At 33.3% G+C, this 17,495-nt stretch overlaps 2 protein-coding genes across 2 annotated transcripts; one reads left to right on the top strand and one right to left on the bottom strand.

The window, feature by feature from the left end:
• Positions 1-8,040: 8,040 nt before the first annotated feature.
• Positions 8,041-10,414, bottom strand: LOC108728102 (nuclear receptor coactivator 6). Its single transcript, XM_018456462.1, has 4 exons — positions 10,330-10,414; positions 9,191-9,223; positions 8,810-9,040; positions 8,041-8,204 (listed from the first exon to the last, which is right to left on the bottom strand). The coding sequence occupies exons 1-3, from the start codon at positions 10,369-10,371 to the stop codon at positions 8,819-8,821; spliced, it is 297 nt and encodes a 98-aa protein (XP_018311964.1). The 5' UTR covers positions 10,372-10,414; the 3' UTR covers positions 8,041-8,204; positions 8,810-8,818.
• A 6,074-nt stretch (positions 10,415-16,488) lies between these two features.
• On the top strand, positions 16,489-17,171 carry LOC108728079 (probable salivary secreted peptide). Its single transcript, XM_018456438.1, has one exon. It carries the CDS (start codon positions 16,554-16,556, stop codon positions 16,956-16,958), a length of 405 nt encoding a protein of 134 aa, XP_018311940.1. The 5' UTR covers positions 16,489-16,553; the 3' UTR covers positions 16,959-17,171.
• The last annotated feature ends 324 nt before the right edge of the window (positions 17,172-17,495 follow it).

The raw sequence follows: 17,495 nt of genomic DNA, 5'->3' as shown, positions 1-17,495 counted from the left end.
GCCGTTATTAACTGCTTTTTTTCTCTCGAGATAATAGTGATCAAGATCTGTTGATTATATAAAACGAATTGGCTGACTGATAGGGATTTCTTCAAAAATTTTTATTAACTGCGAGTGAACAGAATGATTACTTGCACGTGAACGCTCACATTTTTGTTTACTTATATTCATGTGCTAAGAACGACTACACTGAGTTAAATTAAATTTTTCTCCACAATTCCTTTATGCAATATCGCATAGATAATCTCAATCTCTTTGAAAACTACATTTCCGCTTAACGCTGATGCTGAACTTGAAATAAATCTTCCGAGAAAGGAAAATAAACCAATTACGAATAATAATTGTAAAATATTTATAAAATTCAATATTGGCTAGTTTTTTTTCTGCTCCTAACAGACATCTCGAGTATAATCGGGATCGCCGAAGCTGCTAACTGGAAATAATAACGGAGATGGCGGCGTCACTTCGTCCGTAATTATCATCGTATATTTCAGTCGGTCTCGTCGCGATATCAACTTTTCCTAAATACATTATCTAGATTTCGCATCGGCGTTAATCTGCCCCGCAGTAAGTAATTAAATTTCCGCGAATGTCATTCCGCGGGGAGTTTATTTAGAGCGGCTATAAAAAAATTCTGACTTTTAGTCGCCAGTTTTTATCGGGGAGAGCGACGACGAGTCGGCAGATAAATCCGGCCGAGCGTTTCCCATCCGCGCGCGCGTCCTTTTCGCGAGTTAATGCGCTTTCCGCTGGACGTGCAACCAGGCACGACGTGCGTGTGCCTTCAGAGGACCCACGTCGGTCGTGCCGACGACAGGAACGGTTATCCGATATCAAATTACGTCGAGCCAAGTTCCTTCGCGATTCAGGGGCTCCGAGTTCGCCAATAACTTAATTCCGACACTGACACAACTCGTGACGGTATAATCTATTCTAATACTGTATTCTGTAACTTTTAATGTTGCGCACCTTTTTTATTATATAGTACATGTGCAAAGACAATATAATGATATCGACATTGTTGAGTTATTGAACATAGACACTGATCATCGATTGGTCATCCCAATATCTCTCATCTTTGTCTGATGATTATATCGCAAAAAGCTACGCAGATTTTAATCATTAAGATAATTCGATATGCAACGATAATATAATCCTACAATAAAAGCGTGTTAAATCGATAGTCGAATTCATTCTTGGGACACGGATTGGTTGTTTAGAGCTCGATCGCATCGCGTGTGAATTTAAAGAATGAAATAAAGGAAAGGTCCCTACCCAGAGAGAAATAACTCGTCAAAATGATGTCGAATCGACATCGAAAATGTTATTCAAAAACCGATCGAAGTATTTATCGATTTTTGATGAATTCGTGATACTCGATTTGATGAATTTTCGAAGGTTAGAGTGGTACAATTATGATGAATTTCTGATGCTCTAAACAATACAATAATACAATATTTTAACGAAAAAGTTAACGATTTTTTTATGGTTATCATACTTTTCTAGTTTTATCAGCTGTCTTCACTGTTTCGCGTATATTCCATATATTGTATTAATTACAATTTATTTTTGAAAACGCATTACCGCTGAGATTTGAATCTATGATTTCTAGAACGGTAGTTTAATACACTAACGTTGAGTTAAGCGCACACTTGCGATCAAGTTATCTATACTTTCTACAGTAACCTACTATACCTTCTACAGTAACTATTCTTAATTTCGTATCTCTGCTGACAAATTAATATTACTAATATTTAAGGAGATTAAATGGAAACGAAATTACCTAAGTATTTGTTAATTAAGCTGGAGAATGATAATAGCAAAGCGATTTATTCGTCATTGACCTCCATTCATTTATAACTTAATATTTTACATACGTATACCGAACTTCGCTGTCATACAACAAAATTTTTTAACTGTCTATATATTTTATATAGTCTATTCGAGTTCCATTATAATAATTTGAATGTTCGCATGTGCGACGTTTTTTTATAAATTTCTGTAACTTACAAGCGTGAATAACTTCACATAAAGAATCTCAAATTTTTTTCGCGAAATTTCGTATGTTATATTTTTATCTGTAGAAAAGTTGCGTTCAACGGACTCAACAGTTGAGTGAGTGTTCGAGGTCGATGGTCTTGTTAAATCGAAATATCGTGAGGCCTGCAATTTTTGGATAAAGAAAAAGGATACTACAGAATACGAAGAATGGGTTAAGTCGCATTTGGAGTAGTGCCAAGCGAATCATGAGGGGTCAGCTGGAAAGATAGAAGTGGATACCGCTATTGAGATGTTTTCACGTTCCGAAGATCTCTATAATGTTAAATATGTAAATTATATTGGTGATGGGGATAGAGCAAAACTTTTGAAGGAATTACAGATGCTGAACCTTATAAAGATGTTACAATTTGTAAAAAAAAGTGCATCGACCATGTGCAGAAGCGTATGGGCACTCGCCTTCGGAATTTACAAGGTCTTAGCGAAAAAGGCGAACTAACCAGCAAATTAATCGATGAACTCACTGTATATTATAGATTGGCCATTCGTCGAAATCCGAATTCCATTGAAAAAATGCGGAACATTTGGGCAATTCTTTATCACAAAGTTTCAACAGACGAAGTATCGCAGCACGATAAGTGCCCGAGCGGTGCAGATTCGTGGTACTCGTGACAGAAAGCGAAAGCCTTGGATAGTTTACATTAATACCAGCATAAAATGTCTACCAGGAAATTTTTGATGCTTGAAGCGAGTGTATGAAGACTTGAGCAGGGACGACTTATTCAATCGTTGCTTAAAGGCCTTCAAACCGAATTTCTATTTACACTTTAATATTTAACTATAAAAAATTCCCAAAGTTACCCCTCCCCCTATATTTTCGGACGTTCACAGTAGTGTTCTCCACCACCTGATGTTTTATTTAATGAACTTCGTCTATGATGATGTCATAAGTGAAGCTCATTGGATGTAATATCAGATTAAATTTAACCACAGGTTAATCATATAACGAAAAATTGGGCCTAAGAGTATCTAACCGCTAATAACTGCGAGACTCTACCTCCTGTATCCTGGGATTATCACATAATCTTAACTACTATAATTTAAACTATTAAATTATACAGATATCAATTCTCTGCACATGATTACGGCCTATGATAGTTATCGATATAATAAAAATCGATTTTCATGATAACATTTGCGAGATAAGATTTAAATCAACCGTTCACAATAAATTGCGTAATGTCATAATAATAGACGACTAAATGTCTCATCAATGAATCGAATCATTATATGATATTATCGATTTTTCTTCTCATTGTGTCGCCTTTCTGCTACCCTTACCGTGCGTTACAAATCATCCGTAAATTCTCCGCATGACCGAGCAATCGTCGCCCAGTGACAGATAGTTAGGCGTTACCCAAGCTGGTTACTGATCCTTCAACAAACACAGGCGGACAAACGTTTCCTAATTGTACTGGGAATTGTTTACGTTTACCTCGAGTACCTTCTCACCTTCCTCCGTTCACGTCTATTTCGTGTTTACCGTTGTTGTTTCTTGCGCGTATCTGCCATCTCTTCCGGAAGAATGAAACGATGAAGATTTTGTAGGAGTATATATATATATATATGTCTGGGCGTTTAATTAAGCGACTGATGAGCTTTCGTTAGAAGATCCTGTTTTTTTTTTCATAGCTTTGAGCTCATCTCTCGATGTTACGCTTGTCTCATCGAAAGGATTATTCTCTCCAACACAGGAAACAATGAATCCGCGTAGCGCAATGAGTCATGTACATATATCTCGTGACATATCGGATTAATTTCTAACCGTGCTACAGCGACGTATTTTTCGACATTTTTCGCGATAAAAAACGTACAGTTATTCACGTACAGTTATTCATGCATTTCCATGTTCCATTAGGCGCATCACGTGCTACAGCATCCGATTCCGGTAACAAAGTTGTTACTTTCCCGTTATTATATTTAACAAAAAATTATAAATTTAAAAATGTATCTATAAATGTCGAAAAATTCATTTTAATCCAGTTTATACAGTTCATTACTTTTATTCTTCATAAAATTTTAATCTACATTTTTATCAAATGTTAATTTTCAGATGAGATACGTATATAATTGACGTACTTATATGATTGATTTTAAAAAAGAAAAAAAAATTGAAAAACTTGAATCTGTTCTCGCGCATTTACGTTTCATTCTCTCTCATGAAATGCTGGATACGTATCTGAATTTCAATGACGATATCTTTGGGCAATTGGCGGATTGTACAAATAAAAAGAGTACCCGGGCGGGATCGTTTTGTCAAAGAGCCAAACGCAGCCGCAGAGTGTTATACCAACAATGCAACGTGTCTGAGTAAATATACGCTGTTAAATATTTGAACGTCCACCATGCGAATGTAAACGGGATCCTCTGTTATGATATGTATCATTAACTCTACGTACGTATATACATACGGAAATCTGTCCCGTAAACTAGACGTTTGTATAAAGAGCCACGTTCACGTCGTGGATATTTTACAATCAAGATCCCGAGTGTGTGCAATATCAGGTGCACACTGCAACGTTCTCAAGTTTTCCGCTAAGCAACACTTGCGCGCCGGAAAAGACACATTTGTGTCAAGATAAGCGTCGCGCGAGCGCGACATTCGGACGTCGCGACGCGTCCGATGTTCCAGCTCATCCTCTCGTACGCCTTGGGTGTCGTTTTCACAACGATACATCGATTTACTGCGGTTTTACTACGGCCGCGCAGCGGCTGTTCATTTTAACAGCGTATAAAAGCAGCGACGTATAAAAGATATAAAGAAAATATCAGCATTGACCTACGATAGGATGGCGATACAGTCCTTGCTAGAGGAATTGAATCGCGTCGACACGAATCACTTTGGAAACGTTACTGCTTCCGATGATATATAATAGATTATGATAAACAGAATGATGAAGCGGTAAAGTAGAGAAAGTATCAAATTATATCAAACAGCAATCAAATAAAGACAATAATATATCATAAAGAATGCCAATATTAATTTATAATCTTTCATACCGTAATTACGACCGTTTCGCATTAATATGACGTTAATAATTTGCGACGATCTCTTTATTGTTTTCGAACACAGGCATCGAGATCCACGATTACCGTATTTGCAGAATGAAACTGGGAATGGAAAGGAAGCCGCACTAAACTGGTGCGAAACTCTTCTCGTTAGATAGATCGCAGGACAGGTGCAGTGGCGACCCATGCTGGTATTTCCAGAGAAAAAATATCGCTCGTTTAACACCCCGGGTTCAGCCCCATGAGGCCGATACGAGACGAATTATTGTGCCGCGCCAATCTACGAGGATTACTCGCGCCCACGAAGGGTCACCGGGACGTCGTTCGACGATTTTACGGCGGCGTGCACGTGTAGTGTACCCCTCTGAAAGGACATCGATGTCGTTGCACCTTGAGCTTTTCTCCGGATTAGTCCAGGCAGTTGCCAAGGTGCTATCAAGAATTTCAACTTTAAAAGCTCTCCAGACCGTAATTCACGCTTTTGATGCTGGAAATCGAATTTTCGAGTTTTAATTCTTTACTGTCCATTAAAGACGTTAAATTGAATTTAACAGTTTCTGCAGGATAATTTTGGCGTCACAGTAGGAGGATATTGATGCCGAGTCAGATAAACTTTAATTTTTGAAACAGGAAATGCTGCCAGCTTATTAATTGTTAATCTAATTGTGAAATTGTCGTTAATGTATGACGTTATCATTTTTATTGTTTAATTTATTTCCTCTTTTCAATTCTTTTGGTGGGACAGATATTAAGTGCTCTTTTATATACTCTTATACGAATTTATTGTATATAAGGTGAAGTAGAAAATTGTCACGCATCACATTAAAACAAAATCATTTTCTTTTTTAATGCGTCAGATTTTGTCTTATTATAATATATTATTATAGGATAAACCCTTAAAAATTTCATGTTTTTTTATTAAATTAGAAATTTTTTAAAACTTTACGATGTTAAAACTTAACGAAAACGAAGTGAAAAATTGTATCTTTCTCAGATTGACACGAAGTTCGAGCATTTATCGAAGGTTTAGCAAAATTTTATGCGCCACTCGAAAGTCTCTCAAATCATACTCTCACGTTTCATTATCGTTAAAAAGCAGAAGGAAAATTTTATTTCAGAAACCACAAACAACAAAAATAAAAGAAGAAACGATCGTAACTTTAAAAAGAATAAGCTTGTAAAAAAACAATGGACTACAGACAAAAAAAAGTTTAATAACTGTGAATCGATTATAGAATCGGTCTGCAAAAGTTTCAGTTTTGTAATCTGTTCATTCAATTATTTAACTTTATTGTGTGGCAGCGAATGCAAATCCCGCATAGGTAGACATACCTACACTGCATAACTGTTATTCGCAGGAGCGATTAGAATTCCATAAACCAAAACTATTGCGAGCCGATGCCCGATTTCTCTCCGTAACGTATCCTCGGCGTATAATAGATTTATGACATGCTCGTATTAGGCTTCAAATACATGCGTTATGGATTAAGGCCGTTGCCATGAAACTACGCGTCTAATGCACCCAGGCTCTTTATAATCTGTCGATTCATTGATATATGTAATGGATTGTCGTAAATCTATTGTGATTTTAATCGGATTTATCCCTTCAAACATATTCCATTACATTTATATAGAAAATAATTAGAATTACACAACGTAGAAAAACAGAAAATAAAAATAAATTATAAATATACTTATCCATATAAAGGCTTAAATGATGGATGAAAGGCGAAAATTCGAAGTGGACAACCTATATAATTCGGTATAATTTTTTGCGTGTCAATGATATCAATGCCAGATTAATTATATTCGCCAGTAATTAATGTTTAACAAAGAAAGATAATAATTGTTTATTTTCTTTTATCAAGAATTCATTTTAATTTCTTGTCATATTAAGTAGATTACATTATATACACATAAGCTTTTAGAAAAATCACATTTGTACACTTCTTTATCTGAACTGGTTTAAAGTACTTTATCGTCAAGTGCTTATTATCAGGGATGCGTACTGGCCTGATGGCATGAATAAGTGATGATAACGGCTTTTATAGCCGTAAATTTTTTGGCGACAAATATAAAATTCAACCCCTGAGCGAGACGCGTATATGCTAATTTGTGAGAATTAGCGAACGGTATTGAGTAATGGAGAAAACTAGTAACTGTCACTCCGACTCTTGTAACAATGGCCAATAAGGTACACGGTTGCAATGGAACTTTTCTGTTCGTCTAATTGTCCTAACGACTGACCTTCCTACCGTTCACACTCCTTTATCTCCCTCCCGCGTCGTACACTAAAGGTTTGTCTGATTTTTTAGATAACATTGATACTATTAGAATCAGGGTTGAGTAGTACCTAGTTAAACGTTAAAAGTTAAAAAAAAGTTAAAAAGTTAATAACTTTTAACTCAACATAATTAATTTTAAATGCATTAATTTTTAACTTAATTTACTTACTTTTAAACTTTAATTCATTAACTTTTTTAAATTAAAAATTTTTCTATCTCTCTTAATGCTAATATTTTTTTCTATAACATCTTAAACATTAGAGAATTAATTTAGAAAAAGTTCATTGATTTTATGAATAGAGAGTCTATGATAAAAGTCACACCATATAGCCAGTTATTGACTCTCGCTAGGTTTTGTCAATTCCCGTTTATATTATATTTGAATCACACTAATTTTAGGTATCATAAACATTATATTTCATCAACGTAAATATGAAATGAGTCTTAGATGAAGAATTGTTGTAAAACAGTGCTACACATCTACCCATTTTCTAAATTTTATAACAAATGGCGCCGAGTTAAATCCTACATCAAATTAAATAAAAAATACAATCTATTATATAACTGCGTTACCTTGACCATTCAAAAAGTTACCACAAAAAATTAAAGAAGTAAACACTTGGCGCTGCTAGATCAGAGAATCGGTTTAAATAATAATAAAAAATTTACTGCAATGACAAGCTTTATTATTCTAAAATTATCGGAGTGTTTTTTTAACAGTGCGAATAATTTTTTTTAAAACACGTGATATCTATAGTGCTGAGGGAAAGTTAACCTTCAACCGGCCGAATCTTTATCTGTTGTTATGTTATTTCATAACGATACATCCAGAATCGTATATCCAGAAGAGACCTGCGAAATAAATACACAAAATTAAATCCTTGTGACATTCACATTATTTTTTAATACTAGAATTATCGAGAATTAATATCTGTATATAATTATGCTATGTACTTTTTAAAGAATATAAAGGAGAGAAGTGCATTGATCAATTTAATCATTTATAATACATATTCCAATAAAAGTAACGAACAATTTTAGAAAACGTGCCATTATGAATTTGATTAACAACTAATTACTTTGACTGCTTTGCTAGTTCTATTGTAGTATGAATAATAATTCTATTTATGACTTACAAATCATCTAAAGTCGATTTAACTTTTTAAATTCTTATTATTCTTATCCTTATATTTATATATAAATTTATATTTCTATATGTTATATTAAATTTAAATCATAAAAATTTTAATTAAAACTAGTAGGATATTTTTCATTTTATTTATCTTACATGGAATAAATCGCGTTATGTGTTAACGTTTTACACGATTAATATTATATTAAGTATGATATTAATTTACTATCAATGAAATGAAAATATTATCTATAGAATTAAATTAAATATTATTAATGAATCCGTCAATGGATCGCGATTCTTAATTTGTGTGAAAAATGTTTACCAAATTTTCCTATTTTTCCTCTTCCTCTTCCTGTGATTCCTGTGATTCAGGTGGTGGACCCCGTGGACGCTGTCCTTGTTGACCCTGTCCTGGTGGACCCTGTCCTGATGGACCCTGTCCTGGTGGACCTCGCCCACTGTGTGCCACATGTTGCATTAATAAAGGACTACCTTGACCTGTCATAGCATGTTCAGCCATATCAGCGCTTGTTTTCCTTAGTCCTGTCCCCATCTTTAAATAAAAATTATCTCATCGCAAAAATTATCTGACGAGAGTTCGAAAAAATTATTTATATTCATATGCAAAATGTAAATTGAAAAACTTGTCAAATTTTTCTGACATAATTCCGCGAGAAATTACAAAACATTCAGTCATACTCACTTCATTCCTTCGATCTTGTTGTGAATCGGCGAACTGAAAAGGCAGTCGAATGTTTTGTTATAAATATGATCATATTAGGCGATATTAATAATGAAATATTAGTAATGCTATAATTATGCAACTCTAAATAATTGGTATTATTTCGAGAAATTAATCAAATGCTTCGAAAAATGTGCTTTCCAAAAATTATTTGGAAAAGCATAATTTTAAAAAATATTATTTATATTTGCCTTCTCTGCTTTCGATAATAAAAATCCCTATGTATTTTCTTTCTTTTCATTTTTCTCATTATATTATAAAAGATATATGATGAAAACTTTTTAAACATTTATTGATATATGATTTATTTTGTATATAATGGGAAAGGAGGATGTTTCTAAAAAGGGCCGATTTCTGCCTAAAAGGTGTAAACAAAAAGAATAATATTTTTTATAGATTTTGATCTTCTGGATACGATAAAATTATTAAAAAGTTTGTAGCGTTTAGGGAGTACATCGAAAATTGAACACAAATATGATATTTATTTTTCAATAGTCTTGTTTAATTTTCGAGGTGTCCTCCAAATGTCATGAAATTTTTAATAATTTTATTGTTATAATTTAGAGCCAAAAATTGGCCCTTTTTTAATATCTTCCGAAAAATGAAGGATATTAAATCCTCCGATTTTTGCCTAAAAAGATATAAATAAAGGAAATAATGTTTTTTATAAATTTTAACGCTTTCTAAATATGCTAAAATTAAAAAGTTAATGACATTTATGGAATACCTAAAAAATTAAGCGAGAACATTGAAATTTTAATAAATATACCAAGTCCGTACTTAATTTTTGAAACGTTCCTCAAACACTACGATTTTTTTAATAATCTTATCATATTCAGGAGATCAAAATTTACAAAAAACACTATTTCGATCTTGCTTACACCTTTTTTAGGCAGAAATCGTATTTTTTTAACATCCTTCTTTCATATTGACTTTAATTGAGACTTTAATATTTATTTTAAAACGCGAGTTCATATATTTATAATATAATATATTAATTTAATTTATATAATATTCCTATTGATAGATAATATTAATAATATGTCTAATTTATATTGCTTCATTCTAAGACTATAAATGAGCTATTATTGACTTCTTACCATCGCCATGCAAAGCAACGTAATGAGGAACAACTTAATCATCGTGATTCGCTTTGATGCTCACGTACACTAGTTGGAGATCAGCTTCGTTCTTCGCTTTTATATAGATCTCACAATCCGTGACGTGTTTATGTGTCCATTCACGGAAAAAAACAGCAGATCCATCCTTGCTACTTATAATAATGCTACTTCCGATTATTACCATGGTTTTGCGCAATTAGCGACAGGATTTGACGCGAAACTTATTAAGTTGAACAATAATGCAATTATAATGTTTTGCTTTTGCGATAATTTGCAAGGTTTTTTACGATAAAACTTAATCATAGATCTTGTCGCTTGCTTCGTTGTTTATTATTTTTACCGACTAGTAAGTACCACCTATGTGATATTTATATATATATATATATAAAGTAACGTGACAATTTTTGTTAGTCACCGTTGGCGGCATTTCCGCTGGGATCTTACGTCCTCTCAGCTCGAAGGGCGAGCGCACATACGAGCGTGCGCTAATTACTTATTTCTATATTAATTCGCTTATTATAAGTTACTTTTCTAGTATAGTTCCGAATCTAGATTTTTATTGGCGACAAAGGACTGTGATCGGTGATTATACCACTTTTCTTTTGTATTTTCGTCGTCTCACCGCCAACTGGAGAAGGAAAAGCCACTACGACGTGAGAAGAGAGAAGAGCCGCTGTGGCGGAGCTTTCTTGGACTTTCTGAGCCAGCTCGAATAGCAAGGAGGCTGCGGACAACATTGAAGTGTCCTTTCAAATTATATTACACGCTCTAAAGCGCAAGGATTTGCGACCCGCAAGGACCTGTGCGATTCGCGGGACCGCGGGACTATTAAGAGCCAATCGGTACATGACATGGACTCGATTAGAGGGCGGCCTGCGTAGATCCGTGGCTTAAGAGTCATTTTCGAGTCTTCGCGTAAAGAAATATTCAGCGTCGCATAACTATTATCTTTCCACGTCATCTTGTCATTGGCGATTAGTCAAACTTTCGCATACTGATGATACGCCCTTAATTGTAAAGTATTTGTGTCTCATTTATTCACCGTTAATATCCGGCAATAGCTTAATCGACGCGTATAGAATCGGATTGTGTTATCCCCATCGCGGGTGCCAAGCCTCGGATAACAGCCGGCTCGAAGACTGAACTAGATGATCCTCTGTACTGTGATATTGACAGAATATATTGGTTACTTTATTGTTCTCATTAATCTGTGCGCAGTTCTTTCAGCCTGTAACGAACCGTCCTCTACCATTTCGTGGCTGTGCAGCCGGATTCCGCCGTCGCGATTAATAATTGAGAGTGAATATTGAGAGTGATAATTGAAAATTAACAAAAGAGTGGCACGCTCTTTCATGTCTGGCGCCCAACTCATCTTTAGCGAGAATTTATGAAGATTTACTAAAGATCCGATTAATTCACGATTCTTGAAGTAATATACAGTTCGATTCGTAAAATCTAATAGAGAACGCGACGAAGTTGTGCTGTCACTCGCGAGTACGGTCACAATACGTATATATATATATATATATGTACACACAGCTTGATAATATCCTTTGAAAATGTTTGTGTGTTATATATTGCGTGTTTAACTATTTTAATGATTTCAACAAAAATCTTTAAAAAATCACATCTAAAGATGACTTTCATAAAGTTGAATATTTTTTCATTTTTTAAAAATAAATCTAATATGTGTTATGATTTTTGTTATTTTATTCTGACTTTGATGATATCTTATTTTTAATGAGCGTCGGCCGTAAATATTGTTTCGTGACACAAGATCCAAGATCTTGCAATTTTAGTGTGATTATAATGATAAGTATGATATAAGCAGTATAAATGACAATAGTTAAAATAAAAAATAGGAGCATAAAAGCCAAACGCAAGGTCTTTGTGCAAGTTATCTAATCTTCATATAAACGTTTTGATTTTCTCATTTGTTCATCTTCAGTATGTTTTTCATAGCATTTAAAAAATAATTACATTTGACTCTCAACTACATGAGTGGGTCATTTGGACCCGAGTGAAAATTTTAGTTGGCCTCTATTTTTATACGGTTAATATCGCAGTGGGCGTAATTAGACCAAGCCAAGTTTGCTAGGTGGCGCCAAGTTTTTTATATTAAAATTTTTTTATTTCAATTAGATGCTCTTATTTTCATGTATTTTTGTTTAAAAGTAGTTAAATATGTAACATTAGTGTTTTAACGAAATGTATTTTCTGTTTATAAATGGCGCAATTTAAAGATTTCATATATTTGTTTAAAAGAATTGTTATTATATACTTTCATAGTTTGGAAAATAGATTTGGAATAGGAAGTCATTTTTTTTTCAAGGACCACACATATTTGCGTATAATAATTTATGTAACAATTTTTTCTGAGAGGAGCACACACATTTGGCACCTTTTTTTTACCTTTTTTTTAAAAAGGTAAATTTGTTGTGATCTTTATTATTATTAGACAAGACTTCTTTGTCTTAAATAAAGACAACAATACACGTTTTGATAAACATGTTTATAAATATTGTTTGACAAAAATATTTATAGGATTATATTTTCGTCATTCATTAAGTTCATTAAACAAAGCTAATTTATTCTCGATTTATAATTCTCAATTTATATTTATAATATAAAATTATGCATCTCTGAATATTTTATAATATTTTGAAAACTCATTTAAGAATTTATCTTTCGAAAATACATTTTTTAAGATTAAATTTAACAAGGATTAAAATTTATTCAGTTTCAAGTGTAGTTTAATATTAAGATTAATATTAAGTTTAATCTTCTAAATCTATTAAGAGAATTATGTGTAACTAAACACATTTTGTAATAAAGTTCCTCCGAAGAGAACCTTTCCTTAAATTAATCTCTCAAACGATACAAAATCTGTCCCAATCCGTACCTTTAATGGTATTGGTTAGAGTTCAATACTACACTGTTAGCATCGATTCCCGATCGACGGAGAGTTCTGCGGCTCGTTAAGACGACCGAAGTCGGCTTTTGCCTCAAATCTTCGAAGCATATACCCAGATAATTAATGGCAAGCGCATCGTACAGCGGTGATAGGTGGACTGCGCGAACGGACTTTAACTGTGCCTTGCCACAGTTAAAGACAGGTGCCACGGGGATCGGGCCAGTCCCGCGTTCGCAAGGTTTGTACGTTGAATGAATAATGCGAGTGCACTTGCATCCTGGCGCGGCGTCCGATCGTACATAGAAAGGAAGGTGAAGTCGCCAGGGCACACCGCCTCAGTATTATCCGCTTATATCGTTCATCTGTGCGAGTGCATAAGTATGCATGACGCGATAGGCACGCACATGCACACGCGCTCGCGTGTCAAAGATTAAGGAAGGACGAGAGCTACGTACAGAGACGAGAGGAGAAGAAAAAGAAAAAGGGGAGAGAGAGAGAGAGAGAGACTCATGTAGGCAAACTTCCACATGCCAAAACGCAGAGAGCAAGGTAAAGCTCGCATTCATTGCCCATTGGACTATTTCCTAGCATCCCCGGTCCCATTCACGGGCAACAGGACGTGGTTTGCAGTAAATTAACGTTAGGCGGAGACGGCAGGTATCCGTATACATTAGTGTACGTGAAACACATATTTGCGAGCAGACGTTCATTCTAAAGTTGCTTAGCGAATGAAAAATTCTGGATAAGAATGATCAGACAAAATACGATTTACGATATCTTCAAAATAATCTCTTGTTGACTAAAACATCTCCAATCGTTAATCGAAACGTTCTTTTTAGCTACTTAATTCACACCACTACCTGCAAACCATACAAGTTTTAAAAGTTTACCGAAGCGTCACAAATTTCTTTTGACAGTGTATTAACTTCGAATAAGTTACTTTCTCGAATTACCTGCAAAAAAATTCGATACTACAATATTTATGGAGATTTATCATGTAATAATGGATTTCAGTATAAACTCATCTTTTTATCGGAGTATAAATTAATAAAGTACAATTAACTTCGTATACAAACATTATTGAATACTTACTTACGATATAATTAATTGCCCTCATTGTTTTCTTTTTATTAAGGCAGTTTTTTAATTAACAATAGCTGCGTTAAAAATGCAACAAGCAACAATATTCTTCTTTACGATAGATAATTTATAAGCTGATATCATTCGTATATACGTACGTACGATTTTTAATAAATATGCGGTAAGAATGAATTTGAAGCCGTTATAGCTAATATTCGTTATCGTGTATTCACCAATTGACTTAATGATTCGAGTGAATCTATTCTCGATGCAGGACCTAAGTGCACACACGAGGTAACATATTGGATGTTCACACGGTTAACAAGCATCTGAGCAAACAGTCTCCAACAGCCTTGACAAAGCAGCTGTGATCCTTGCAATTGGACAGCTTCACATATTTGGAAAATTGGCTGCAAAAGATCAAAATATAATATTAACTTCTCAAAGTATATATCTTTTCCTTGCACGAAATAAAAAGTAAAACGCAAATTTAATAAAAGATTATTAATAAAGTACAAATTGTAGTGGGTGTAATTATTTTTTATATTTTATTTTCTAACTCCTATAAAATACCAATATCAAATATGTACTGTTATTTGTTATTGTGACATTTATATTGTCCTCTTATTTTAAAAATAACACAATTCAAAAATTAAATTTTTTTAGAAAAGCGGAAAATTTTTTAACTTAACAGAAAATTATTAATGTTTCTACTCAAATAATTTCACAAAAAGAATATATCGGCAGAAGAATACATTTTTAGAAAGATGATCAAATATCATTTTTGTCATTTCCGGTTTAAAAAAAGCCCTTTTTAAATCATGATGATTTTGATATCCTACAAAATTATATCCAGTGGAGTAACGAGACACGTAACGTTACGCGTTACTCGTTATACTTATAACTTTTTCAATGTAACGCGTAATAGTGACAAGTTACTTTTCAAAGTGACTTTTCTAACCTTAGTGCAACCTTAACGTTTAGTTAGTTAGCGTTACCATTATAAAAAATTGCAACATCGTCATCAAATTCTTTACTATAAAAAGTAACGACAAAGTAACTGAAAAGCAACGTTTGCCAACGCTGCATATATGTATAGTGTATATTATACACTATTGTATATGTATATATATAAAAACATATTTTAAATATTTAAAATATATTTTAATACAATGATATATACATATATATACGTGAAATGCTTAATAATAATTATTGAATGTATAAATATTACTACGTAGACTACCGAGGATACATTAAATTTCACATGTATGTGCAATGTTTATACAGTATACATGATATTATAGATCATTAGAATACACCGGCATTGTAGTTTCTCTCATCGCTATTATTAAATCCATATCAAATATTTTTCATGACGATTCATCATTCACAATAATAATAATCGTCAACGTCTGAAAAGCTATTAGCTTTATGTATACGTCTTATTTTGTGAATTGTATCAATTCCGAAGATAGAATGAGACAATTGAGATATGATTCTCTTAAAGGTTTCATAACATTTAAGAGATACAAATATTGATTTAGTATATTGATACCAACTCATGTGTAATCTACACACTCTCGATGAATCATACACCCGATAGAAGAGTAATAATGATTGCAATATCTCCGACGTATCTAATTAAAGATCTAATTAAAATAATTGTCCATTATGTATCATAGAGGGAATATCGGTCAGTATATGCATATGCTATCATGTTTCTAGTTGCTTTGAATTTAATTTATGATAATAAATTGATGTACCTTTTATTATTAAATGTTAATGATTTCTTACCAAATATAAAATTACTCATAATAAAATTGATATTATAAAATAATTAATAAAAAACAAGCGATAAGTTCATTAGTGCGCTATGGTAAAAATTTCATATTAAAAATAATACTGATTACTCTTCTCTCTCTCTCTCTCTCTCTCTCTCTCTCTCTCTCTTTCTCTCTCTCTCTCTCTCTATTATATAAAATAGCGAGAAATGTTTGAACATGTTGTGACGAGTTCGTATTGATCAAAATGATTCTTTCGCAGAATGTACCTTTCCAGAACAAGGTGAGATATCAGCGATATAATCATGATAAGCCGAGTGATAAGCGATTATTCCATCTATTTAAGCACCGATCGCCCGTTATGTCGACAGATACCAAGTAGCTTTCTTGCAACAATAGTAACGCGGTTTTCGAAATAAGGCAAGATGTCAGCATACAAGTACATAATCGGTCTGGCTGTTCTGGTCGCCGCTCTGTTGACCATCACCACTGTACCCTGTGCCAATGGAGCTGTCACTTCCTATGCTAATAACAATAAGTCGAATCATCTAATCGTCGGCTACAGGATGCCCGGTGATAAGCTTGTCCTTAAAGAGAACATCATCAAGAATTCTAGCTGGATGAAGATTCAAATTATTGAAAAAACCTTCAATGTCTCGAGGTATGAACGTATCACCTTAATTGAAGCATTGGACCAAAAGACGAACGGAAACGGCGCGCAAGCTAGTATTTTGAATGGTGGACCTGGACACAGCAACGTCACCCTGAGATGGAAGAGTCTGAGAGGTCATGGCATTAATTTCATCTTTAATGTGTATGCACGATTTTAATTAGCTACAATGAAAGCAGCTACTTCTATGATACAATTACGACGGAGAAGTAAAATAAGCAATTTTAAAGCTACATCAATCTAACATATTCTGAGCTATTTATTATTTCAACACTGTCACCATTGCCATTGAAAAAAGATATATCACTGAATATTTTGGTTATTCACTTTAATTGTCTTGTACATCATCAATAAATCAATGTAATTGATATAATTGCATGTTTTTCTTTAAATTTTCACAAACTTATACACTTATCTATAAAAAAACTTACATATATATATATATTTATATATAAAATCGTAGAACATAAGTTATTTGTGTGTGATAAATTTTAATTTTTTAAATAACAGATAAAATATGTCAATTGATAACACTCTATTAAAAAAAACAGTCGTTATTGTTCATGTTTCCCTATTATGAATCAGAGAAGTTCGTCTTTATTACGTATTTAATTATATTTTCTAATTATATTCTTTAGTTTCTAACTGTTATTATAGTTGCTAACTAATTATTAACTAAATAATTAATTACTAATTA

The sequence above is a fragment of the Mycetomoellerius zeteki genome, unplaced genomic scaffold (assembly GCF_001594055.1).
Source record: "Mycetomoellerius zeteki isolate Tzet28-1 unplaced genomic scaffold, Tzet1.0 scaffold58, whole genome shotgun sequence".
In the NCBI taxonomy this organism is placed as follows: Eukaryota; Metazoa; Arthropoda; class Insecta; order Hymenoptera; family Formicidae; genus Mycetomoellerius; species Mycetomoellerius zeteki.
Note: the sequence above shows the minus strand (reverse complement) of the source record. Positions and strands in the feature narration are given on the sequence as shown.